Genomic DNA, 27,301 nt, shown 5'->3' with positions numbered 1-27,301 from the left:
AAAATCCTAGAAAATTGACTGTAGGAAGGAGTTTTCTGTTGGCAGAAGGCTGAATTGGATGACCTGAGGAGAGTCCTCTGTCTGAAATTTCTGACACAAAGGCAAACAGAAATAAGTGATGGATCCTGAGCACAATGTTCGCAAACTGCATTTTCGAGAAATGGAAAATTTAAGTGCACTTGTTCCAGCTCGTTCTGTAATATGATTCCCTCAGTGAGGTGCTGTGCTGTGGGGGGCTTTGGTGTGGTGGAGGGACCCTGACATTCAGAGACAGTAATATGTGCAGTACTAAGCATACTTATTATGCATCTTAATTCAAGAGCCACCGAGGTACCACATGATCTCAGGTGATGGTGCAAATGAAAAAAATCATCGGTAATTCCAGCCCTGTGTTCAAAATCGATTTCTGTGGCTGGTGATAAATGGCAAATTCTTCCTGTGTGGCCATTGTGTGCACGCACCATTTCTAGAGGGTACTTGCAGCAACGGACTGTGCTTTTTTTTCTCCAGTGATAGGTGCTGGCTGAGCATGCAAGAGAGCATGCCGTTCACACAGAAACCTGTGGTATTGCCCCTTCGCGCTAGCAGTAGATTCCCTAAATCCTGTTATGTGAGACCTTTTGTGCTGGCTTCTGCAGGAGTCTTGGCACCTGACAGCCCATCTCTTATTGGTGCTTCACAAGAAGAGTTGATCTTCCAGGAGACTGAGAAGGGTTGTATCTTTTTCTTTCTTTAATGCTGACATATTCTTCATAGCATACCTGCTTGCAGATGCCTAAAGATGTGCAGTAGTGAATGAGGGTGTGGACGTAGTCAGATTTGTGTTTAAACTCCAGAGCACTTCTTGAGGGTATGATGGAATCAATGTGTATCTTATCAGATGGAGTTTCTTTTGTTGTCCTTCAGCTTTTAGACAGTACAGGACACTGTACGATACCTAAAAAGTGTCAAAACTTTATGTGGACTCGTGGTGATGCAGTCCTACCAGCCTGAAAACCTTTTGAAGCTGTTTTCAGGTTAGCCTTAGGTGTACTGGAAATGAACATCCATTGGAAACAGCTTTTTTTTGTGGTTTTGTTTTAATGCACTTACTAGATTGAAGTTTCTAATTGCAGAAAACCTAATTTTGCTTCCAAATCTGGCTGGGAAATGGTCAATACTGATATTTACTTGGTAAGACAAGTCATTGTTTCTTTTCAGCACTACCTGCGAATGCATTCATAAGCTGAAAAGTAGCAGGCTTTCTTAAATCTCCTTTTTGTCCATTATTCTTCAGGAATATTTCTTAAACCAAGCTTGTCCTTTCACCACATCGGCTCCGTCCTGTCGTGTGGACACATTCCTTCATGGTGGCATTGCTGTAGTGCCAGAGGTGAGGTGTGAAGGGTTCTCCTTCACTTCCCTTCTTCCTGCTGCTGGCAGAGCTCTAGAATATGCCAGCACTGCTTGTGCCGCCCTGCCTGCCCGGCTGGCGAGGCTCAGCCCCGGCACAGCGCCCTGCACGCCGCCTGGCCCTCCACATGCCTGGCCTGCAGATTGCCTGCAAACTTGTGGAGCTCCTTGAGCAACAGTGAAGCAATTCTTTGGCTCAGAGAAATCTTGCTGCTCGTGCTGTGCAATTTAAAGACAAAATATTTCCTGCTAATTATTAACAGTTACTCTGTAGGAACAGGATCACTATAGGGGCTCTGAACCCTGGGCCAGAGTCCTGTTCATCACCTGAACAATGCTAGAGGGAGGGGAAAGGAAAGGGAGGAGGCGCGGGGAGGAAACTGGAGTGCTGGCACCAATTAGTCCCGAGATTAGTCCTGAAAGAGGATTGCAATTTCAAGGCCAAAAAGAGTAGGGAGTGGGTAAAAGGATTTGAAATGAGATTATAGGACCTAAAAGAGCCTTTCTTTTGTTAGGGAAATAATTCAGCAGTTTTGCTCCAGCCAGTGAGACAATCCAGTTTAGTGGCTGAAGTAGGAGATCTGTGTCCTGTTGCTTTTTAAGGTTCTTTAAGGATGTTGATCCCTGGTTGCATTTGTTGGTGCTTCCTGCAAAATCAAAGTGTTTTCAACAAACAAACAAAAACACGGAGGAAAGCTATTGCCTCATCAAAAGGCCGGTTGTTTTTCAGGAAGCTTATTCGAATTCTTTAAAAGGGGAGCCAAAGAAAGGAGGCAGATTGAACTCCTTTTTTTGCTTTGGGGAAACTTTTTTCCTGGTGGTTACTATGAGATCAGAACCGGAGTCACCCATTCACCACCCATCCTACAGAGGAGTTTGAGTGCCAGTTTTTGTTTGCTGCCCTGCTCAGAGATGCAAATCAGGTAGTTCCTGCTTCAGTTAAAAGCTGTCGGTGCCATAGTGGTGTAAGTCTTTCTCCTCCTTTGGGAGGCAGGAGGGGCACTGAGCCTTGCTGCCCTATTGCAGAGACCACTATACTCACTCATGTACTGTAAATGTGTCTGGGGCTGGAGCTTGCTTGGAGTCAGCAGAATAACAGGACTCTTCTTTCCCTCCAGAAAGAGAATTTCAAAAAGGAGAATTACAGAGATTGTGTATTTAGAAGGAAACTTTTTGGTTTAGTACATGCATGACTGCAAGTCTGCATGAAATGGTTACTCTCTTTCTGCCCTTCCCAAAAGGGAAGCTGTTTCTTTTGGGGTGATGTAGACTTAAAAGGTGTGGAGGTATCATGAATATATCCATTACCAGCTTTTTTTCTATCTTTCTTTCCTTTTGTTTTTCAATGGAACTTCTCAGTGTGAAACACCTGTGAAGTCCACTTCAAAACCTCTCCTTTCAGTTTGCTATGCCCACAGGTTTTGGGGAATTTCTTGGTGTGAAGGAGTAGTGAATTCTGCCATGCACTTGATTTCCCTTACCTGCTTTCATAGGCAAGTGCTTATAGTTAGTTGTGTTCCAGCATGGCACTGAGAGGTGGGCATCATCTTGTGATTTAGGCTACTGTAGCACAAATATGGGCAACATTGGACTGTATGGGTAATATGCTGTTTGAAAAAAACTCTCTTTTAATACAGGGGACCTTTTTTTTTCCTAGACATAAACATTAAAATAGGACACTCTTCACTCTGTTCTTGGAGCTGCACTGTTCTCTTTGGACTTGTTTATAAGCATGGTTTCATTCCCATCCAAAGCACTTGTTAAACACTTAATTTATGTCTGTTTTGGTTTTTATTATTCCATTACACAGCTTCATGATCTATTTAATCTGAGCTGCTGCTTTGTAACTTTCACAATCTATTCTAGAGTCCCTACAACAAAAGAGGGAATGAGAGATCAAGAGATCAACCCAGTGAAGTTACCACACAAACGGGGAGAAGGGATATCAGTGAAGAAGCACAAGTACTTATGCTGTCCATAGGACTTGTATATATAGCTTAATAAGGCTTTAGTTGTGATATTGTTTGGTGCTGAGATGCTAAACACTCTACAATATAGCCATAAACTTTCTGAAATAGAATCAAGGCAATAATAGAACCTGAAAGGGATTCAGCAAAGGGATGATGTGTAGGTTGGCAAGAACAGCAGAATGGCAGGTCTTCTTTGTGTGTCAGCAGAAATGGTTAGTAAAGGGTAAAGAATGTACTGAGATGATGACAGTTTCTGCTTTTACCCTCCAAGTTCTGCTTCACTTCCAGTCACATTTCTTTGTGATGTAATACTTAAGCCCAGGGATTTCTAAAAAGGTGATTGAGCATGTTCCAGTTGACCTGAGAGTTGCGGGTGGTATTTGCTCCACCCAGCAGAGGCAGCTGTCTGGATAGGTCGGTTATGCAAACGGCTGGGCTTGCTGCTTTCCAATTTATGAGTATTTACTTTCAGTCCTTTGCGTGCTGGCAGGAAAATTCAGTGTTGCACTGTATGTGACACTGAAAAAAGAGACTTGACTGTCCGTGGAACCACTAACATGAGAATGGTTTGGCAAAAGGTCGTTTGTTCCAATTCTCCCTCCCACCATGATTTGTCAGAAGTTACATGAACACGTGAAGAAAATATTTCTGCTTAATTGGTTGTAGTAAACGGATGCGCTATAAATTAATTGCCGCTTTAATGTTTAAAATGTTACATCCTGTTCATTTTATGACTGATTATAGGATCATTTCACTAGAATAAGCAAGCTTGAGGTCATCTGATGTTTGAAAAGCATAATTTGTTGCTTTCTGTGATTTGCTGCTTTAGAGGGCACAGATGCTATCTGGGGATGTCAGGGTGTCAGTGTCTCTTTCTAAACACCAGTGAACCATAATTAATTGTTTCCTGTAATCTAACTCGTTGATTTTCTATATTTGAGGTGATCCAAGGAACAGCTTTACCCAAGGGATTAATTATGGGGAGAGAGTGAGAGTGCACATACACTCATGAACATATTTTTGCTAGTTAATACTAATGAGGAATTTTTGCAACCACATGGCAGATACTAATTCAACTGGAAGGAGAATTGCACAGTATATGACAGATAACTGTGCTCATCCTTACCAGCTCCTTGTGGTGGCCACAAAGATTGTGCTCTTTGTTACTGAAATACCTCAGGTTTTGGGGTTGCTCACCAGCAGATGGACCTCCCAGAACCTCATGGTTCATTGAGAGGGCTTGCAGTCTTCTTCTCTGTGGCTGTTAAACCAGAGCTGTTTGGTGAGGGGTACTGAGCATTGCTGCATTGTCATATTTGGTTTTATTCTTTAACTTTCTTGAGCTTTATCAAGAGAGAATGGATGGCCTAGGCTGCCTCTCTGCACTTTTGTGTCTTGGTGCGAGGCTGTTACCAAGCTGCTGTTTAGATATGCCATGTGGAAATGGGAAACTAAGGTATTTGCAACTTTTTGTGACTTTTTCTTGTTGATAATGATTTTTTTCAATCTTCCCCACATGAAATCACAGCAGATAAACCAGAGATGTAGAAACTAGTATCTCATCACAAAAGCAATGAAAGCCTTTATGTCTGCACTTCTGCTTTCTGCTGAGAATGCCCCTTGAAATTGAGCCACATCCAGTTTCTGCACAAGCAGCTGAGGAGAAGCAGCAAATAGAAAGAAATGCAGACCAGATCGCAGATTCCAATGGGAAAGCCAAGATTTGTTGAAATAACAACGTTGTAAGGCAGTTTCTAGAAAAGTAGTCTCCTTCTTGGTAGAGATACAGCTTCCTAAGTTATATGAAGAATTGCACACTTAAAGGTGGAGGGGTGACTTCTTGCTGTAAATTATGTGAACACCAGCTTTTCTTTTCCTTAGTGGGTTCCTTCATTAATGCAGGTAATATGGTAACTTGAGAATATTATGAGTATTATTAAGTGCAGTGTTAGTATTCTCAACAGGCTGAACAGCTGTTTGCAGAGGCAGGGATTAGGGATAAAGGTGCACACTTTACAGATGGGAGATTTATTTTTCTGCTAAGATGAAAGTGGCTAAGGATAATTTAAAAATGAGTCAAAATGAAGTCTTCTGAGTATTTGTTTACAGTTAGATTTGCAGAACATGTGAAATGCTTTATTTCATACGTCTGCTTTGAAAATGTTAAGTAGAAGACACCAGGAGATAGGTGCTGTGGCTATTGCTTGTGTGAAACTTAGTAAGAGTGCTCTTATTCTGAACCAGAGCAGTACAGATCATCTGCAGTTCCTAACCAGAGTTCAGTGGGGCTTCTTCGTTTTGGCATAGGTTGTAAGAGGGGAGATTCTTCTGCAGTGTGAATATCTATGAGGTCTCATCTACTCTGCCCCTTGAATTTGAGACTTTGCTGAGTTGAAGACTTTTCTGGTATAAATAGAGAGTTCCTGTCATCTCCTGGCTGGATTGGGCTGCTAAGGTAGAGTTTGGTTAAACTTTGCCACTTGCTTTAAATTTATGGTATGATAGAGGGCATATTATAAGTCTGCTTTTAGTTTCCAGCTTTTTAGTTTTCCAGCTTCATCCAGCCTGAAGCATTTGAGATCCATTTAGGAGAAACACTGACACTTGTAGCTACAGCTAATGTCAGTCAGTGATGAGAAGCCCTAATACAATAGACGTGAGGGCTGCCAGCAGGGGCTGGGAGGGAGGATATCTAGGTTCTGGTCCTGGTCTGCCACGTTTTACTGGGTCTTTTGGAAGTACTTTGTTATCTGTGCGTGTGTGTTTTCCTTTCAGTGAATGGAAATGGTATCTCTGTAGCTCTGCAGGTGGGAGGTTTGATCTAGGTGATGTCTCTGTAATGCTTCCAAATGCAAAGAATACTATATTCTGTTCCCTGTTTTACTACATCTGTAGACTCAGACAGTGAGGTGAAACAGCCTGGTGTTAAGTGCTGTATTTTCATGTGTGTATTGGCTTGTCCCTCCCCCATCCCTAAAATACAGCTCTGAGTGCTTCAAAGTGAGTAATCGCAGGAATGTGAATGAGTGAAAACTGACAAGTTTTGATACTAAATTTTTTATGCCTTAGCGGTTTATTTCTAAAAATGTATCTCTATGGATTACTTGATATTTATGCATTAAACTTTTGTGTTGGTGTTAGAAGCACCCACAAACTGTCTATCACTCATCTTCTGAGCACCTCGCACGCTGTGCAGTAAGATCCTCAGGCACACATCTCGGGGATAAGAATGTGCCCACTGAATGCAGGACTCGTGTAGCAGATATGCATGAAAAGCTAGAATTGAGATTATTCAAAAATCGTAATTGGGGCTTTCCAAATACATGAGTGCTTGACTTCTGTTTTGTTATTATTATCATCATGTTTTCTGCTTTTATGTAAATTTCCGACATGTGTATCGAACACTGCGGTGTATGGCCCAGTGACTGCAAATCTCTGCGTGCTCCTCTGCAGCAGTGCTGCAGAGCCCATAAGCACATTAAGCTTCCCAAGGAAAAATACCCTCAGCATCTGGGAGAGGTTAAATGTTCCAAGGGAGAGGTTAAACATTCGTTTTGTCCTCTGCTTCTGTAATTCCAGAAGCCAGATTAGTTCTGAATCATCTGAACCACATTCATTCAAGATTAATGAGAAAGGCCAAGTATGGAAAATTTCAGCTGGTAAGCGCCTTGGCTTTGAGCAAATGGTGGAGGGGGAATTGATATTGGCAGCAGCCTGTGGGTCATGCTTATTTTTGAGTATCCTTAGGACTTAAATTGGTGAAATGGTGAATCGCACCCCACCAGAAAAACAAGAATTTCCGCAAACAACATTGAAGCATTTAGGGGAGGTCACTTAAAGGCCTCCCCTTCATTTTCCCCATCTGTTTCTGTTTTATTGGAGATCAGATTTGCCCTTCTGTCTATGTACATGTTTATAACTTTGTGCACGTTCAAGGTACGTTGGTGTCTTTAAAAGTGAAAAGTGGCATAGTCTTACTAGTGGGTGACAAGCTGTTCTAGCAGGGATGTGTGTATTGTTAACCTCAAGTCCGATTGACTGACAGGCCATGGTTAAGCATGTAAGTGCGAGCCTCGTGTAGAAATATATATGAAATTTAGGCAGTTCTACCAGCAAAGGTGTTTGAAATTCTGTAAAAATAGCAAATAGAGGACTAGAATAGCAGAAGTCAATTAGATGACCATGGGCTTTTTAAAGATTTCATCTGTTTCAATTTGTAAGAAATGCTTCTTTTTGTAGAGCTTTACAGTGTTGTTCCTGGGTGGCAGCTCTGCAGTTCCACCGTACTTCAGTTGTTCACATGGTCAGGGTGGAAGTTCTCTAGAGCCTTGTTGGTGCTGTAGCATTAACTTATCAGAGCAGACTCTTTACATCAAGTTGCAAACAGAGGCAAGGCTAGATATAGGCAATTGCTAGGACTCAATTTATTTTCTGGAATCTGAGACTAAAGACATTTTTCTTCTAGTGAACTTATAATCAAGTAAAACCAAAACAGCAATGAACCTCTTTTTCCCCCTCACTTGTTTTGCAGCAAATGAAGGCTATCATCAGAAAACTGGAGTGCTCCATTTCTGAATTTGTAGAATAGAAGACAGTCAAACTTCTCCCCACTGACCAGGTCTGTGTTTGATGCTGCTACGGTCCAAAAGAGGCCGTGGTCCTCTGTGGTCTCAGGGGCCAGTAGCTGTCTGTAAAAGATTTCGTCTATTCAGCTGGGCTTCAGGGGACTGACATGTGCCCACATGAGCTGGCACAGGCATGCTTCGGAGCACATGAGCAAGTTTAGGTAACTGAAATTTCCTCAGCCTGACGACCACCAGTTTTTCATCCAGTGATAGATAGTCTAGGAACAATATAGTAATTGTGAAATAAAGAGAAAAACGATGCTATAGCATGTGAAGTAATCTGCAGTGGTTTTTCTTACTTTAGATCAGGAAAGCAGGAACAAATAAAAACTCATGCTTTAGAAATGAGCTCTGTTGTTCCTTCTTCAACTACATGCACTTCAAAAGACTATTCCCTTGCCTATTGTGTTGTTACTTAACACTTCTTTATTCCTCACAGAGATATGTAGACTATACCAGTAAGAACTTATTCCTGTTTTTATCACAAAAGAAGAAAAATAAAACTGAGACAGAAAGGATGAAATGACTTGCCTGAAGTCATTGTGTGATTCAGCAATAGAGGCAGAATTGGAATTGGAGGCTGATAACTGGCACCTCCCAATTCCCAAAGGAGACAAATCTTTTTTAATTAAAGTTGTTGCACCATGAATTTTCAAATACATCTGGGCTTTTTCCTCCTTCAGTATTCAGCCTAGAATTATAATGTGTTCACAATGAATGTGTTAAAATATTTAAACAAAGATTAGTGAGAAATTTGTATTTTGCACCATGGTTGGCACACCTCAAATAGCCATTTCTCTTAAAACAGCACACCTCTAGGAGTTATGGGTGTTCTATTTATTTAAAGAACAAATTCCTCTGTTGTTGTCTAGAGATATATATTCAGCTCTTGGCAAAGATCAAAATTCTGGCTGAAGGCTACAGAGTCTCACCAAGAGGACAAAAACACTTCATGTATCATGTCAGCAGTAAGAGGGGTCTTTTGAGCACCACAGCGGAGTCACTGATGAGCTCTGAAAGACGTGACCATGTTTTTCTTGAAATTAGGAACTAAATTTTTTATCTCTGGTTTTTGAGACTTGAGATTCTTTTTTTATCCAAATTCTTTGTTTTGTTTCTCCTTCCTTCCCTCCCCTCTCCTGTTTTCATGCTTAATTACTTACTTGAAGCAGAGACAGTGGCAGGAGAATGGCTTTGGCTATTTGAAGAACATAAAGATTTGGCCAACTTTCCACTTCATCCTTCAAAAAGTAACATTAAATTTTATTTCCAGGCATTTTGTTCATGAATAGCTTTCCTGAGCAACTTGTCTTTTATCTTACATAAAAATTTAGGTGTAATCCCTCTGGCAGTCATGTCATATAGAAAACTCATTTAGAGTGTGCAAGAGATCAAAATTTTATTATTCTCTCAAAAATGTGTTAGAGACCCTAGAGAAGAAACAAGGCGAGACTCCATCTACGAGCTTCAAGTCTCGATCCCACTTGTCGCAGTAAGTGAGAGATACCGAGAGACAATAAAAGAGGGAATTGCCGAGGAAAGAGAAGCATTACCAGAATATTAGATCAGCCTTCATAAATTAAAAATTAGTATTGTGAATTCATAAATCTCTGTAAGAATAATGTTTTTTCGGTTATGGAATATTCAAGAAGATGGAGGAATGGATTTATATATTTAAAATCTCTAAAGTAATCAGTTTTCATTACAATCAGAAAATACCTTAACATGTACCTTCCAGATATTTTTATGTATTGTCATTAGCCCAGGTTGGTAGAGGTTTTTCCCCTTTGATTGGAGAAGGGAAAAACCTCTACCTGTTGCTAGGTGATCACTAATTGTGGTGTTAACTGCCAGCACGATGCTGGCATGGATTATACAATATTTTCCTTGTTAACAAAACACATGTTAGGGGTGTGGCGGTGTCTAAATGCTTCTGTATTGCTCAGAGTTTATAATGGGAGTGATAAATTCTTTAATACAGCTATTGTTAAGTAGCTGGGTGCAGAGCATAAACTTTTGCAGTGCAGTTGTCTTGTTAGCCCCCATCCAGTAATGGCATTAAATTTGAGTGTAGAAAACAGAGCTGATCTGGTAATAAAAGGATCTGATCTCTCTGGTTCAAGCAGCAAAGAACTGACAAGCATTAAGAGTCCTCAACCAGAATGAGATGCCGTCTGTCCCGTGTTCCGTCCACAAGCTTGTGCCAGTGTGGTTTGGACCAAGTGACCTCTCGTGCCAACCGACAGCTGCTCTGCAGAGAGTGTTTGTGCAGCGTGGGAGCCAAGAGGGCTGCTTGTTGTCATAGTCGTGGATGTTTCTCATGCCTTACACAGGGTGACTGCTGTGTGGAAGTACTATTCATCTTCCAGCATCGAGGGATGCTGCATTCCCATGAAAGCATATTTAAACTTTTTTCTGTTACCAGTATATGCTAAATTTACTTCTCGAGGAATGGTAAAAATTACAATCTTCCAGCTTACTTGGATATCGATATCCATTTATATATCTTATGGCAGCACTCGAGCTCACCTTGCACTGGGAGTTGAATGTACTTGTGAAGATACAGGGTTTCATGGGCTGCAGCCAGGTAAAAGGCACCTATAACTATTATTGTCTCAGCAACTTGAACGTAAGAAAAACCATGGTTTACTTGCTTTTCAGAAAAGTTCTGAAGTAGATTTCTATACTTGCAAGATACTCCACTGGTTACTCTTTAACAAAATAGTTTGTTGTTTCTAGGTTTGGTGTCCTTGACCTTTCCCTCAGTTCACTGTTTGTTGGAGGTGTAGGTGAAATGTTTTACACTATGGGTGGTTGGTAATGGAATACTTACAGTGCAGGTGCAGCACGCCTTCGTTCCCTTCGTCTGGCAGTTGCAGCTTCTGTGCCCAGGTATTTTCAATTACCTTGCTGTCCTGATAACTGCTGTTGACGCTGGGACAAAGGGCAGCGATGGCGGTGAATTGGGTGCTGTCCCATCCACTTGTTCGGCTTTACTGGGAACTTCCTGTGCATTGCTTGTCAGGAGAGGAAGAGTTGTATTTCTTCCTGCTGCACCTGCAAAATCTTTGGGCTGAGCTGGATGTAGAGGCGCTTCAGTCAATTATCTATCCTTGTGCCCATCATTTTTCCAGCTGATAAGGGCTGGAGAGGGGATCCTCTGTGTTACTACAGCCTCTTTGTGGTCTAGCAGCTGTTTTCTTACTGCAGGCTCTGTGTTGGGTATATCGTGTGCAACAACCTGTTAACTTGCAGCTGACACTGTTCATCTTTCTGCCCTGTACCAACTTGTCCTGCCCTGTACTGCAGGCTTTCTGGAGATCCAGGGTGTTGCTTTGGCACCAGCTGTGCTCCAGCAGCTGAGCCCACCACCCCTTGGCCATGGTGCACTGAGGTGTGTGTGGGGCATCTTCCCTGCCTCCCCACTGAGACTTCCTTATTCAGGCTAACAGCTCCCTGCTTTCAAGTGTGTGTTCAGGGGGCTTTTTGGTCTGGTTGTTTCTTTCCCCCCCTGTCTGTGTCCTCCTGCTTTATCATTGGCCTCTGGACATGTTTGGTAGCACAGTTACGGGCCTGTATTTATTGCCTTTCTGCTGTGTTTTCATCAATCCTTAATTGTGGTGCATAGTGCCACACAATTAAATTTGTTTTGAATTTTTAGTTGTTTGGGTTTTTTAAATCTATTATTCAGGCCTCTCTGACAAAGAGGCCTGTGACAGTTTTTGGCGTAGTTGTGAAATAGTGAGAGAGAATTCATACCCGGGTTTTTTTTAGCCCTTGGCTTTAAGAACTACAGTCTCCTTGATGTAATGTGAATTCCAGAAGACAAAGGATTTGTTTTTCCTTTGTTAAGTCTCTTGAAGCCTGTGCTCTTTTTAAAGGTTGTTATAAATGTGTGGCATACGTTTTGGTAGAAATAATTAGTCGGGGGGACTCACAGGTGTTATTGCTTCTGTATGCCCTGGGTGCTTCTGCTTGGGCTGGCTGGTTGCCACGAGCCCTCTCTGGCTGGCCAGGCGGCCTTCACATCTGCCTGGTTTCCAGCACAAGTGGTGTCCAAATCAACACATTCCTATGGAATGTTTTGGATTTCAACAAAGCAACATTTTCCTATGGAAAAGTCTCCCCTCAGAAAAATCCCCGCTAGCCCTTGGTCAGGCAGCTTCTTGTGCCTGGGGCCTTGCGACGTGATGAAGTTTCCTACTGGTTGTGTCATCAGAGGAAAAACAGTTCATCCCTTTCCTTGAGCGGAAATCGAGTCCCATTTGTTGTTAAAAATCAATAGCAAATCCCTGGCAAAGGCTGGGTTTGATCAGGGGTGGCTCCTACATCCTGGCATCTCATTTCCTGAGGGCAGATAGGCATGGATTGAACACCGTTAGTTCTCTCAGCTGCTGGCTTACAGGAAGCATGTGTATGCTTCACTTGCTCCCTGTGGTGGTGCACAGATGCTGCAGTGACAATGACAGTGCTTCAGAGAGAGGTAGATCCTGCTTTGGACAGATGTGAACTTGCACTTCTGGATGCTGGTTTATGCATTTGCTACAAATCTGTTGCAGCTTGGATATCCCTTTGGCTGAGAGCGTGTTTGAACCTATAGTGCTCTCTGTGAATCAAGCCTATGGTCCTAGGCAGGGAACTGCTGGTGTTTCACCTGTTGTCTTTGACATAAACCGCACTAATTCATGTTCTTTTGAGATGTTCATTTGAAATATCAGCTCTTTATCACTGCTCCAAATCTGTCTCACCCCACCCCTTGCAAGTGCCCTTTGCTCATATCCCACTGGGAGCTTTGTCAGTCCAAATCTGTCCATAACAGAAATGGATTAAGCCACAAGTTTCTTCGCACTGGTAAAAGAGTTCAAACTAGTTACTGCTTTTCTTCTAGTAGCTGTGTGGGGATTTATTAGAAATTAAATATTTGAACAGTGTGTTTAGTTTATATGTGTGGGGGAAAATTCTGCCATCAATAATGCTAATTGCATAAACATTAATCTTGCAGCATGTATTGATTACAAAAGAAAATTCTAAACCCAGATTTTGCATGATTATTTTGCCTAAAACCAGAATATACAGTTACTTCTGTGGAAGAACCAGCTACTCTTCTCCAGTACTTCACAGACTAAACTGAAGAAACTCTTCATTTGTAAAAATGCCTGGGATGAGCCAAATGTTTTTTTATTATAGATGATCTTTAAAAGAATGAACTTTTTCAAATGGTTTCTTAATCTGGAGCAGGGAGGAAGCAGCTTTTGAACACTTTAAAAGTGAGAGATAGTTTAACTTCGTCATTTCTCAACTTGAAGTATGTTTTAATAATTAATACCATCTGAGACTTCACGTGCAAAAATTTGGGAAGAGAGAATTTATTCAACCCAGACCAGGCTTAGCTAAACTTCAGCAGAGCCTTGCGAACGCAGAAGGTTGTTGTTTGAAAGGCTTGACCGGTCACTGTGGTACATTATTTACATGCTTGAATTCTTTAGCTTCCTTCCCTGGGAAGGCACAGTTAATTTTCTCAGTTCGTGTGGGTTTGTGCTGAATCAGATGGAGTTTTTTATGAGAGCCTTGGGCCTTTTTTCAAGTTGGAAAATAAGATAAATCACTATGGCTTTGTTTCTCTAGTGGAGACATTTTGTCTATTCTAATATATATGCTTTTCCATCTCATTTCCTTAACCCTTTTCCACCAAGGTACAGGCATACAGAAGCCTGAGAATAAATTTTTTTATATGGCTTCATTTTAGAATTTTACTGTTTTTTCTGGAACTTCAGAGAGGAATATAGTTGCTATAATGTGATCTCTGTTATCTGTGGCAAATTTTTATGGTATGACGATTACACAACAGCTTCCCGCTTGTAGGTTGTTGAATCCTGTCCCAGAGATTATCCTGGATTCTGATGCACTGTAGAGCTGTGAGTCTATCCTAAAAGAGTGTGAATGCCCTCAAAAGCTCTTGACCTTCATGTGAGTCGAGGAGCTACACTTGAAGAGCTGGCACTTACTGTAAGGAATGTGAACAATTGGTTACATTAAGCCCTGTGAGGTGAGCATGTATATTCAGACGAGTGCATGCCCTACCACACTTCAGTACTTAGGAACATAGACCTACTTAACTTTCTCACTCAACTCCCTTTTTTGTTCAGGAATAGTGAAGGCTTTTATTACTCATGTAATTGCTTTGGATCCTTTTTCAGTCTGCATTTTAACACTGTGAAGTTCTTAAATGTTAGCACAAGAGTCTCTACAGAATAATTGTGAAATCAATGTGGGGTTTTATATATGGCATTTTATCATAACTTTGCTAATGCTGTCAATGTAATAGACAACATCTGTTTTCCATTCCATCGCATTTTGTGTAGTGGTAGTCAGTTCAAGAGCAGACAAAAGTAACTTTGGAAAGAAATAACATGTGGAGCTTGGTTCTCATTTTGCATCAGAAAGGTGGATTACAGGGTGCCTTACAGTAATCTTACTGAAGGATATTTAGTCCCTTGCTTTTAATCTGTGCTTGAAATTGGGCACAGAACACTTATGTATATATTGATAGCATAGTTTCATGGTACTAATTTCAATCAAAACTTAGTGTATTAAAATAGCTATGATTGCCTTCAAGCTTTAGAGGACAAGTTTCATATCTACAGGAACAACCTCCTGGCAATCTTGTCTCTTCCACCTGCCTTGACAACACTGGAACAAGTCTTCTCCATACTTTTAGTTGTTTCCTGCAGGTACTGTGCTTTTAAAATACTTGCTGTGCCTGAGCCCTAGGATGCAATCAGTGAACTCCTGCAGGTCAAGGACTTTCCACCTTGCAAGAGCAGCAGGAGCACCTGCACTCTCACTCTGGGCAGCACCGCCTGTGGATTTCCCTGGGGAGGGCAAGCTGTGCCACAGTGGAAGGAGGGATGCACCTGGCCTACAGTCATCTGTGCTTTTAAGAAAAGTCCAAGGTTTCCTTCTGTGTCTGGGGAATTTGGTCCTTCTGCCAAAAGATGTAGCTGTGTGTGCCTGCCACAGGGAGAAAGAGCTGTTCTGGTGTGGTGGGGTTGGTGCAGGTGTGCTCTGGTGCCTTTGCAGGAGAGGAGGGACACGGGTGGCCGTCAGGTGCTTCCTCACAGCCTCCCCTCTTCTCCAGCTCATCGGCATCACAGGTTGCTGGAGTTGGTGCCACACAGCCCTATTGCCTGCAGTACTCGTAGGCTGCTCTGGGACGACAAGGGAAGGAAGATTTAGAGGATGATACCAACGTTCCCTTGTCTTTGTCGTCTTCCTACATCTCATGGTTTGACCCCAGCTGGCAGATCAGCCCCACTCGCTCACTTGCCTGCAGTGGGATGGGGGAGAGAATTGGAAGAGTAAAAGTGAGAGAAGTCATGGATTGAGATAAAGACTGTTTATTAGGGAAAGCAAAAGCTGTGCACACAGGCAAAGGAAAACAATTCATTGCTTCCCATTGGCAGGCAGGTATTCAGCCATCTCCAGGGCAGCAGGGTTCCGTTGCACATAACGTGTTTTTTTTTGGAAGACAGATGCCATAGTTCCGAACATTCCCCTTCTTGTTCCCCCAGCTTTATATGCTGAGCGTGTTGGGGTGGAATATCTCTTTGGTCAGTTGGGGTCAGCTGTCCCAGCTGTGTCCCCTCCCAACTTCTTGTGCACCCCCAGCTCACTGGTGGGGCGGTGTGAGAGGCAGATAAGACCTTGACAGTGTGTGAGCACTGCTCAGCGGTAACTAAAACATCCTTGTGTAATCAATGCTGCTTCCATCACAAACCCGAAACATATCCCTGTATTAGCCACTGTGAAGAGCGTTAGCTCTATGCCAGCCAAAACCTGCACGCTGTGTTTGAATCTGTTCTGTGCCTTCAGCTGTGCTTGTTGCAGGAGAGGCCTCTCAGCAGCCTTTGAAAGCAGCCTCTGCGCGAGCAAGAGGCGAAATGGAAGAAGGACCTGTTGGTGGCCCAGGTTCAGGGAAGGGGCTTGGGGCAGGCGGGTGCTCACACGTGGCAGAAGCCCAAGGAGCTGCCGTGGCCACCATCCTGCCAGGGGTCTTGTGAGAGCCATCATGGTCACCAAGCATGCGCTCACGGCAAAGGGCAGGCTTCCCTTCTGCTGGTGCTTGCAGGCGGCTCATTGAACTCCGTGTTCTCTGATGGGCGATGTGCATGCGAGGGGATTTGGTGGATGAAGTGCTCTCGTGGAGGGGCAGAAACCGCCAGGTATCTGGCCAAGCCTTTTCTGGGTTGATATGTTAGCTGGGGTTGCATCTTTTAATGGCGGAGTAAAAGCCATGAAGCATTTGGCGTTTTAGCAGACGGCTATGGGAAAAGGCATGTATTTTGCTGTACTGAGAACTCGGTAAATATTTTTTACATTGACTTGTGGATTTTTTTTTAATTATTTATTCCAAATGCTTTTTTCCCTTCTTCCTCTAAGAAAATGTGGGCATGTGCTTTGCTGAGGAGGTTGTGAAAAGAGCATATCTTGAATTCAATTAACCTATTTTTAACGTGAAATTTTAGACCCTTGCTTGAAGGCAAAATTGCCGTAATGTTACATTAGATTTAAGAGCAAAATGGAATTCATGTGAATAGTGACTTATAATTGTTTAATGTAAATGAGATTTTCTTTACACTTATTTCTTATTACCTTTAGCACATCAGGTCCACCCATTTGGCCAGGAAGCACCTTTTTCAAGAGAAACGGAGCCCTTCTACAAGGTAAGTTGTGGATGCTACATATTGGAGTAACTGTTCTACTTAGAAAATACCTCTTGCAAATTGCACTGCTTTTGTAATATTTACTGGGCAAGAAGTAACCTAATGTTTTTGTTTCCTTTAACTTCTTTCCTTATTGAGCATCTGGTGCCTTGAAAATGATGATTTAGTACTTAAATTTAGTGTGGTATGTGAAAATTGCTGCTTTTTTTCTTTCTTCAGATTACTAATTTGCTTACTGTAAAATCCGGCAAAGGGCAGCTTTTTTTTGTTTTCTTTTTCCTTTGTGTGGATAAAGAGTGCCCAGGAACACCACTTCTAGCTCTGCAGATGAAGCGAGGTTGTTCTTTGAGAGAGAGCCTTTATTTTCCCTCCTAATCATGCTAATAGCAAATTGTGTAGGTAGGTAGCAATGCTGTGGTTGGGGCAACAGTGGCAGAGTATTTGTCTTAGGAAACTACAATGTTTACGAGTGCTTATATCCATAGAGGGATTTATTTCCATTGGATGGACAATATAAACAGAAGTTATATGATTGCATTTTTCATTCTTATCTCACCAGACTTTTAAAAATCATTATTCATTGCTAAGTGTGTTTATATTTCTGCCACCAAGTATACAGAACTATCATCGCTCTTAATGAAAGTGCCTTGGGAATACAGAAGGTTGTTTCCCCAGAGTGCATGGATTTGTGTGCAAAAGTAACTTACACCATTTAGGATGATTTTATAGGCTTTGGAAGTATTTGTCTATGACGTGTCTCAGTTTTGTGTTCATTCTCATAATGCCAAGAGTTTTTTGGCTGCCTTTCTGGCAGAAAATGCTGTGTAATGTTCTCCAGAACATTTATCCACCAAATCACCTAGGATGGAGCCTTACTCACAACTAGGCTCACGGGCAAGTAATTGGCAGGTAGTACTGCTCACCTTCCCCACCCCAAAGTAATCCAGTATCTGTAGTTTACATGAGAATGTTTCAGCTGATTCCTTGCACGTATCTAAGAATTTGCATGATTCTATTTTCTATTTATGCTGAGATTTGTTCAATAAATTTCAAATACATTAAGGTGTTCAGATGATTTCTTAACACTAGGGAATGGTATACATTGTAGAGTTTGGTAGCTTTTGGCTTTAGTCTTGGTAGGCTAGATCTGCAACCTTTGCAGTCCTTCCTAATGAAACGAACTAGATTTTTAAGTTGGTTTTTTTCTTTTTTTTTTTTTAAGGAGAAAAAGAAACTATTGTGAGTGAATGTACTTGATTTGTTTTCAGTTTTTCAACAATTCCAGTTTTAGATATGTACCTGCAGATTTACAGTCTTTGTAATTTGAGTTAAACATGAACTGCTCTATCAAGTCTGTATGGCACAAATGTTTTGCCTCTTCTTATGATGCAAGATATTCAGGAATTAAGAACAATTTTGTAGTCCTTTCTCTTTCAGTTGTTGCCTGATGCCTTCTCCAGTAAAGAAGAGTACACTGTTCTCCACCCTCTTCTCCTCTGCCCTCCTCTGCCTTCCAAACTGGGGAAGAAAACCTAAAACCCCCAAATATTTCAGCATATTGGAAAAATGGAGAAAAAGAGAGAGGTGGCTGCCTTTTCAATAAACTAATAAGGCCTAACAGACCTTTAACTGAGTTGGCATTCTGTGTTGCCATTTCCAGTGGAAAACCCAGCCAATTTGAACTCTAATACGCCTGATATAACTGAGGTTGGAAGGATAAGAGAGTATAAAGAAAAACCTCATTACAGTAATCTGTTAACACTTCAGGGTTTAATTTTAAAACAAAAGAACCATGCCTTTTTTTTTTATTTGTTCACTTTTTCTTTCTTTCTGTCTTTCTTTTGTTTTTCTCTGCCATGAACTTTTTAATGTATAGGGTTCAGCAGATTGCATGGAAGTGGTGCATCCACCCCATTGCTGCTTCTGTCTTTTTCCAGAAGATCTGTGTGGAGAAATGGTAGTGGGTACAGGGAGTTGTGAGATGAGGGGGAGGAGAGGTTTGCTGAGTCCTGCCTTACATGACCATCAAGTCTCTTTTTCCAGTGCCTAGATCCAGCTTAATGTAAACAGGAGAAGGAAAATTGACTCAATTATCAGGTTCAAGTTATAGTAGTGCCATTTGATTAGCAAAAGTTTAGGTGACAAAGGGTTTTAAAATTATTTTTACTTGATAAATATTTGCTACGTTCAAAAATGATGGTTAGGATGTGTTATACACCATAATGCAGAATAATTCTGAAACCATGTGACACTCATGTGCACTTGTCACACCTTATTTCTTCTTGGTTGTTAAGGAAAATGCTCGTTTTCTGGTCTAGGGAATGAAGGGGAAAAAAATCCCACAATGACAGTAGTATGTTTTTTAGCCAAGTAAGACTTGTAGATGCTCCTGGTTTCTATTCATTTTTATTGGTATCTGACCATAACATCAGACTTTAAGGAAATTGCCAAAGCACATGGATCACTTTATTCTTGGATGAGACTGATGATTTATTTGAGAGAGCTAGAAAATTGCATCCCAGGTTCTGAAAGTATTTTGTACAAAATCTGGACAGACTAGACCTGAGAAGTCCTGCTGTAAAAGATGGGGAACTAGCTTGTTTGTGAACACATGCACACATTTAGACAACAATGTTTTTCTTCTCTTAATAAGCATGAGAATTCTTGAAAGGACCGCACAGTTTGTTTAAGCCATTGTCCATTGAGTAATTGTAAGAAATGAGGGAGCAGATTTGGGGCTTAGTTTCAGGGTGTTAGCTATCACTAGAAGCACTTGCTGAGGTGGAAATCAGCCAGTGGGGAAGAGGCAGAAAGGGTACAACTCTTGCTGGTTTCCCTTTTGAAGTCTAAATTAGAATCATCCCCTGTTATAAATGAAGACATTCCACCTGCATTTTTATGTTAGCAATGACATTAGGATAAAAATATAACAAAAGTAGGGACTGGTTTCTTTGGAAAGCAGGTACTGACCATACCAGCTACTTTGTCTTTTCCTTGAAGAGGACACACTTCAGAGCCTCAGCATCCTTCTTGTGGTGAGGGGCCCAGAACTGAACACAGGATTCAAGGTGCGGTCTCACCAGTGCTGAGTACAGGGGCAGAATAACCTTGTTATGATTTTTTTTTTTTTTTGACAGTCTCTTCAGGATTTTCTTTTCAGGAAGATGATTCACGTGGTGCTTCTCTAGAGACTGAATATTTGAATAATTTATTTATTATTAGCATTCAGTGTGTTTGCAGTGGTATTATTGAAGAAGTAAAATTAAGTCAGAGGGGTTGTGCAGTGTGTCACTGAGGGAGTAATTTGAACAGCAGAGCTCTCCTTTGCTTGGGAAAGTGGGTAAAACCCTAGTGGGACTGTTGAGGTCCTGAGTGTGCTCGTAAGAGCTCTTGTTTGTGAGAGGGTTTTAAAATGCCCTTATCAGTGTCCATGCAGAAAGAAATCCCAGTGAGAGACAGCATTTTGCAATAATTCATACAGAAATGGTCACTTTGGTGTGACATGTCGTTCTGTGTTCTGTATAGGATGTTTGTATATGGATGCTATGCATCAGCTGTGCAGTAGGTGTGTCGTCTTTTTATTCCTCTTTTTTTTTTCTAGTTGAGTGTGCAAGACAATGGCAAAAGCTGTGATTTATTGAGTGTCTGAAGTGTAGTCCTGTTAATGTTCAAGCAGATCTATTAGCAAGGAAATGTGAATGCTGGCTCTGCATATTCCGTGTGACCAAAACATCTGAGCTACCTTTGGCCTCTAAAATTGAGAAGAAAGAATACCCAACTGCAGCAGACGGGTCTTGCTAGTGGTAGATCACATTGCAGAGTGCATGAAGATAAGTTAAATTCTGTGTTTAAACTCAGTGACTTATGTTTTGTATCTGCATAGGTGTCTTTGTTATCTTTGCAGATAACTCTGCTTATTTTGAAACAGTCCCGCATAGTGACTTAGAAATTATTGCTTCTGAGTGACTCAAGATGAAGTTTACTGGCTTTGTTTACTTTCCTTGACAACTGCAGGGTGTGGGTGAGTGCCTCAAGGCAGGTCCTGCCGTAGTGGTACTTTCTTTGGTCAGAGGAAAGAATACATCTGTGTGTTACCCACTTGTTTTGCCTTCAGTCTCAACTGCGGTGGAGCAGTGACAGTAAAACAGGACTTTGCAATATCCATCGCAAAGAGAAATAAGTACTGCTGCAGGTCTCTGCAGTGCTGGCCTGATTGCTTCAGTAACTAGTGTAGTGTAGGGAAGGAAGGGGAAGCTGCTTGAAGTGTGGAGGAGGTGAGGAAAGAATAGTCCTTGGCTAGCCAGAGTTCAGTGACAAGGTAGCCTTAAGGTAGCGTTGCTCCAGGGATGCTGCTAGATGGCTTCAGACATAAGGAAGAATTTCTTCGTGCTGAGGGTGATGAGACACTGGCACAGGTTGCCCAGGCTGGATGGGGCTTTGGGCAGCCTGGGCTGGTGGGAGGTGTCCCTGCCCATGGCAGGGGGGTGCAACTAGATGATCTTTAAGGTCCCTTCCAACCCAAACTGTTCTATGATTCTGTGTTCTTAGCGTTTTTTAAGGTTGGTCCTGCAGGTGATCGCTTGTGACTTTGCAATCTGAATGATGGAATCCAGCTGTTGTAAATAACCAGTAGCTGGTCTCAGCATTTTTAGGAGTAGTATTTTCTGTGGCTACCACATCTTAAAGCATCAGTACTGGTAGTTTTGTCCAGACATGTCTGTCTGTCCATCCTCACCCTAAATATGCACATGGGACTGACTTGCATGTGGAAAACTGACTGCACTGCCCTTGGATTTCCCTTGGGTGAAGAAAGATGTAGGCTAGATACAGCAAGAGGGGTGGCAAGTTCTGTTCAGTGGCTTTCTCATTTACCAGTACCACCATATATCCAGGATTCTCTTATGTTTTTCTTTCCCTACCAAAAGCTATAGTCTGCTCAGAATGAGGGGATTGTTTGCCTGTGTTCAGGATTCACGGGTGCCTGGCAGCATGGTAAGAGCATGTAGATGGAATCTGGGTCCAAGTTGCCTCTGGCTAGGTTTTAGAATAGGAGAATTCAGTGGCCTATGATGGGGATGTAGCATACCACCAGGTAGATCACATTTTACGGTAGCAGGTATTTGAACAAGTCACAGTTAGAAACCAGAAAAATTTGTACAGGAACTTGGAAAATAGTAGAGTATAAAAGGATTTCTTTTCTGTAACTGTGAAATTATTGTGATTATTGCCATCAAAATCTCTGGGCTGATGAGCTGGAGCATATGCTCCATGCTGAGAGCCTGTGACTGTTTGGCATTCCTAAAATGTGAAGGTGGCTGATATTAGAAGTAATCTTGGCTTTCATAATTGTAGAGTCTGTTTAAGAGCACAGCTATGAGAGACGCGTAAGCCTGTGCTTTACATGGAAATTGCTAAAATAAGAATAATATTGCAGTTGTGTTGCTATGAGCAGTTTTGGTGATGTGCAGATTGCTATGAGCAAGGAAGAGCTGTTGTCAGTTGGGCTGTTCTTGACTGCATGTCGGTTTTCTTGAGACAGATCTATATTGAGAGAATTGAAACAGAAGCCTTGGGTATTTTTAAGATGCTCTCGTGCTATGACCTGCTTGTATGACAGGTAGTTACATGGTTTTGGATACCTGCAGAAATCAAAGCTTCATAACTAGTAAACAGATGATTATGAGAAAACCAGTGATGGTGATCAAGTCCAAGCTATGTTCATGTTTTGTGGTTTTTGTGTGCTGTCTATGTTGATGTTGTTCATGCTTAACTTTGGCAACAGTTTTTCCTCTCTAACATGCTATAAGAATTTCTCCCCGCTTGTCAGGGCAGATCTCTGTGCCACTGGTTAAAGACTGGTAAGTTTTTGATTCTGTAAAAGGCATTTCTTCAACATCCAGAAGAAATGGCAAATTAATGGAAATGCCGTATTACTAAGCTTGTTTTTCTTTGAACTGTTAAGAAAAGTAGAGGCTGTCTCAAATTGGAAGGGTGGTCAGTGGTGTGCGCATTGCACTGGTGTGCGTTATTTAAGCTAAATGTGAAAAGAATGTTGATTTCAGATATTGAAATAAATCTTAACCACTAGGAATTTCTCAGTTTTACCCTTGAGAGTGTGCAGAGCTCTGGGATGTCCAAGTTCACTCTTAGAGTTGCAAGTGCATCACTTGACTTTCTTGCAATTTATAACAGAGACTTCAAGAGGGAAGGAAGCAGGACTTCTTCCTTTATCAATAGAAGTACAGTGTGCTCAGAAACCCCAAAACCAAAGCTAGGGCTCCTTTGGGGATAAGTAGTGCTTTAAGCTACTGGTTTCAAGCTACTTGAAGTACTCCTGCCAAGGCAGTATATCGTGACCTGAACCTACTGTATACAGCACTTCTTCCTCGCACTCCTCCCTCTTAGTAAAGGGAAGGTAAGTTGCATCTGGACTCTGAAGGATGAACCTTTACAGAACAATCTCTTTAATCAGCAGAATGGGATAAACTCTCATTTTGTTACAAAGGTGAATTTTGAGAAGTGTCCATAAGACTTCTAGTCTAGTTAAAGAATTTATCCTCTCTTCAAAGCCTTTAATACTAATGACAAATTAGCAAAGGAAACATGACATTTCTTTCAGTTATTTTGGGACAACCTCTGTCAATTTGGAAATACCATTATAGGATCCTTGGCTTCATCTTAACATGTTATTTTTCTTAGTTTCCTTTCTCTTTATAGGTCAAAGTCTCACAGTGGTTGCAATTGCATACAATAAAGGTAATCAATTCTCTTTCTCTCTGACAATATTTATTTCTTTGTCTAGCCCATCATACTGCTCTCTAGTGCATGAGAAGGATCAGGTGAAATTTAAACTAAAATTCTTCACAGAGTGGTGGGAAATTCCAGTTCTGATTTATATGTATATACACGATTTCAGTGAACATACTAAGAGCACTTCCTGAACATCTTTCATTTTAATTTTTCTATGATACATCCTTACTTTTGAGCTTTTAAACATAATTTATTCATTTTATATGAATACATATGATGTTTTTCTCCATAATAAAATAAGATACGCTGCTTTGTGAACCACATGTTGCATTTCAGCACTTGATTTCTGATACTAATACATTAAAATGTTTCTCCTGAGAAACAAGAGCGATTAATTGTTTCTCCTGGAGATGAAACAATAAGGCCAGACAACCTGATCAGTTTTGTGTATACGAATATGTCTATGCCTGTGTATATGTTGAAATAAATGCATTTAAATATAAGTAGGCGTGGTTATCTAATATCCCTTTTTCCACAATGTTTCCTCTATAAGCATTTTCTTCTCTCTAGTGTTTTACGTTTCTGTCAGTCCTCTCTTTTGGCTCTTAGGAGCAAATCTGAAGTACCCTTAATGGCATTCCCTACCCTCTCTTCTTCAAGCTTTTCCAGTTTGGATCACTGCAGCTGACATTGCTAATGCTTAAGGCAATTTGGAGTTAAAAATGTTGGGTATGTTGTAAAACTATTGTTTTCTTTTAGATTAGTTCAGTCCCACACTACCGTGAATTTGTGTTGGCTTACCTGCTTAGCTCCCCTGGATGTCACAACTTACAGTAACCGAACACAGGTTTCAGTGTGTGTCTTAAGCACAAGACACCTTATTTACTCTGTGATGTATAGAAGAGTCAGGGCATACTTCTGGAGCTGTGTCTTGCAAATTTTGCTATAGCTGGCTGGTGAGAGAGGGGGTGGTTTTTTTGTGAGATGCATGATTGATTAAGAAATTAGAGAATTTAAGTTAATTAGTTTATTGGGCTGTAATCAGTCTCTGAAGTGTTCTGTATATTCGGGGTTGCCTTTTGGCTTTTCTAGATAGCACTTTTTACTGTGTCTATAACTTAGCTGCTTCTGTGCTTCCTGTGCAAATTAAGGTGGCTTAGTATTTGTAAGAAGGTGAAGCCTGAAACGTGAACTGGTGTCTGAGTAAAGGTTTGACAGGACTGGTACCAGCTCCAGCACGAATGCTTGCTCTTAGTGGTCTGGACAGTATTAATCACTGTGTGTGATATGAGTGCTCAGTGCAGTTTCAAGCAGAAAGTCAAGAGAAGCAGCTTGGTACAGCCTGCTCAAATTGATACCCAAAATACCCAGCAAACCCTTAATTTCTCTCTACCATCTGTTGAAGAGCTTAATCCTCAGAGGCAGAAATGAGACAGGGCAGAACTGGATAGGGACAGAACCCAGCAAGCACATGGTATTGCAAGGTCATGACTCCCTGGCTTTTCTGTTCAGTCACGATGGATCTAGCAGAGCTCCAATTACTTCTGAAGAGTGGGATCCAAATTTACTGGAAGATTTCTGAAATGAATCCTTCTGAAATTTTGTTCCTAGGATCAGCAGATACTCTCTTGCCAGACTTGCAAATGCATATAGGTCACCGGTGCCATGATTTATTTTGTAAACATTTCGTGATTTGACTGCTATCCTTAGAGATGCTCCCTCTGTCTGTATGTGGATGTTTTTCTGAAAGAATGACACACATTAAACTCTTCTAAGTAGCCCTTAGTTTCTACTCTGGGGAGGACAGAGATCAAAGACATTGAACAAACATTCCTGAGTTTTTCACTGCTATTTTACTTCCTCTGTGATTATTGCAATAACAAATCTTAAATATTCATTTTGCAAGAGGAGGAAAATGAAATTCAGAGGTCCAGAATGAGCTTTGCCAGTACACAAGACCACTGAACAGCTGTTTAGCAATCCACAGATTGAGTAAAATAGGTTAAGATGATGGTAGTGAACTACCAGTCTTAACTAAAAGGCATCTCTCGGGCTTTTTGAGCTAATGTGAACAAACAGAGATGTTGTGGCAGTACTTTTTCACTGAAGGTTAATTTAAAATAAAAATAAGGAAAAAACCGTACCTTAGAACAGATGTGTTATGTGAAAACAAATCCTAAAGTATGCAGTTCCTCTAGACGTTGTATTCAGCTGGTAAACCTGTTTTATAAGCTGAAATTCTTTTCCAGATAATATCCTAGAGGAGCGTGCTCTGTAAGCCTGACAGGAGGAGGGACAGCTTTGTAGACCCGAGACAATGCACAAAGAATCTGAAACTGCTTGCGGAACAGCCTGTAATCTGCAATTTGGGGCACACCCAAGCATTGCAGTGGCTGGCCAAGGGTCCTGAGAGAGGAGAGGAGCTGTGAGCTGCTGCCCTGGGAAACTCTGGTTTGAAACCAATTGCTTGTGGTTTCAGTTTGGACTCTTAATTTACATTCAGCAACCATGTCTGTAAATGTGTAACCCATCTGCCCTGCCTTGCACGCACTTCAAGTTATCTTACACGTATTACTTAACAAATAATTTTATGAAAATTGGAATATGCTTATCAAAAGACATGAATTGTATGAATCAGTGCATGACAACTGCAATTAGCATTGTGAGCCTCTGCTTTTATGTCTGTACTAGTTAAAAGAGACACTTGCAGTGCTCTTTGGGAATGCCTATTGTGTTCAAGTGCAGCTCCCAATGCATTTGAGGTGTTGTCTCATTGCAGGTATCTCTTTCAACACCTCAGCTTTCCTGGATTATGCTTTCAGGTTGCTTTTCCAATATTTATTAACCAAAACTCAGGAAGTGAACTATTGTTGAATTTACGTAGGAAGTCAACAAGCTGAAGCCTGTAGAAGTTATTCCCTGCAGGCATGACATTGGGTCATTCATAAGCAAAAAACTTCAGGTGTGCAGACTGCATGCAAAATAATAAATGAGGGTTTCCTGTTGTCCTCACCGGCTGGAAAGCAGTGGTTGCCTTTGGCCAAGACACTGACCATGTAGAAGTACACAGCGGGGAGCTGCGTTCAGCCCTCCTTGGGGAAGGTGGTGGTGATCCTAACTTCCCAGTGCCATGAGACCCCTGCAAAGGGCAGAGCAAGGTGACGTCTGAAGGAAACAGTCTCTCAGTTTGATCCCTGTGTGAGCAGCTGCCATTGTGAAATGAGGCGATTTGAAAAGCAGCATTCAGACCTGTGAAAAAGGAAACCAAGTAATGAGGACTCATTGGGGTAAGCAATGGTTATTATTAAAAATGGTTTTAGAAATGCCCCATTGCATCCAACTCACCTGCCTGAGAATCTGGATGAACTTTTTTCTCTGCTTAGATTCCCTGAGCTGACAAGGAACAGTTTTGCATTGAGTACTGTATTTCCTAAATGACTCACTGTTTAGCTAATTCTTACAAGTTCAGGACAAATGCTGAAGTTTGGGGAAATTTTGACGTGCTGTTCTTGTTATACCAAGACAAAGATTCATCCCAGCTTTCACTGCACAGCTTTATGGTGGTGGTTTTGCAAGTCGTATTTCTTCTACATTTGCTGAACCCCATCAGGCTGCTCTTCTGCCTTAATGCATTCTACTGACAAAGCTGTCAGTCAGTTACGTTAATTAGCTATTGGTAGTGATTTGTCTACTACAAGTAGAGTATAGGCTGGGGAAAAAAAAAGCTTATCTCTTTCCATGCAGTTTTAATTCAGCTCTCCTGTTATGTGTACTTTAGGATACACATACTCTTATTACGTAATTGCTTAATTTTTTTTTTTTTCTCCCCATTAGTCTCCTG

At 41.4% G+C, this 27,301-nt stretch overlaps 1 protein-coding gene across 4 annotated transcripts in view; it reads left to right on the top strand.

Moving 5' to 3' along the window:
- The window catches only part of FOXN3 (forkhead box N3), a 207,768-nt gene that overhangs the window by 118,469 nt on the left and 61,998 nt on the right, over positions 1–27,301 (top strand). For all 4 annotated transcript variants that reach the window (XM_069858731.1, XM_069858730.1, XM_069858732.1 and 1 more), the window contains exon 4: positions 16,646–16,710. In XM_069858731.1, the coding sequence (XP_069714832.1) occupies positions 16,646–16,710 (65 nt within the window). The remainder of the gene's footprint in view (positions 1–16,645; positions 16,711–27,301) is intronic.

This window comes from Phaenicophaeus curvirostris, chromosome 5 (assembly GCF_032191515.1).
Source record: "Phaenicophaeus curvirostris isolate KB17595 chromosome 5, BPBGC_Pcur_1.0, whole genome shotgun sequence".
Taxonomy (NCBI): domain Eukaryota; kingdom Metazoa; phylum Chordata; class Aves; order Cuculiformes; family Cuculidae; genus Phaenicophaeus; species Phaenicophaeus curvirostris.
Note: the sequence above shows the minus strand (reverse complement) of the source record. Positions and strands in the feature narration are given on the sequence as shown.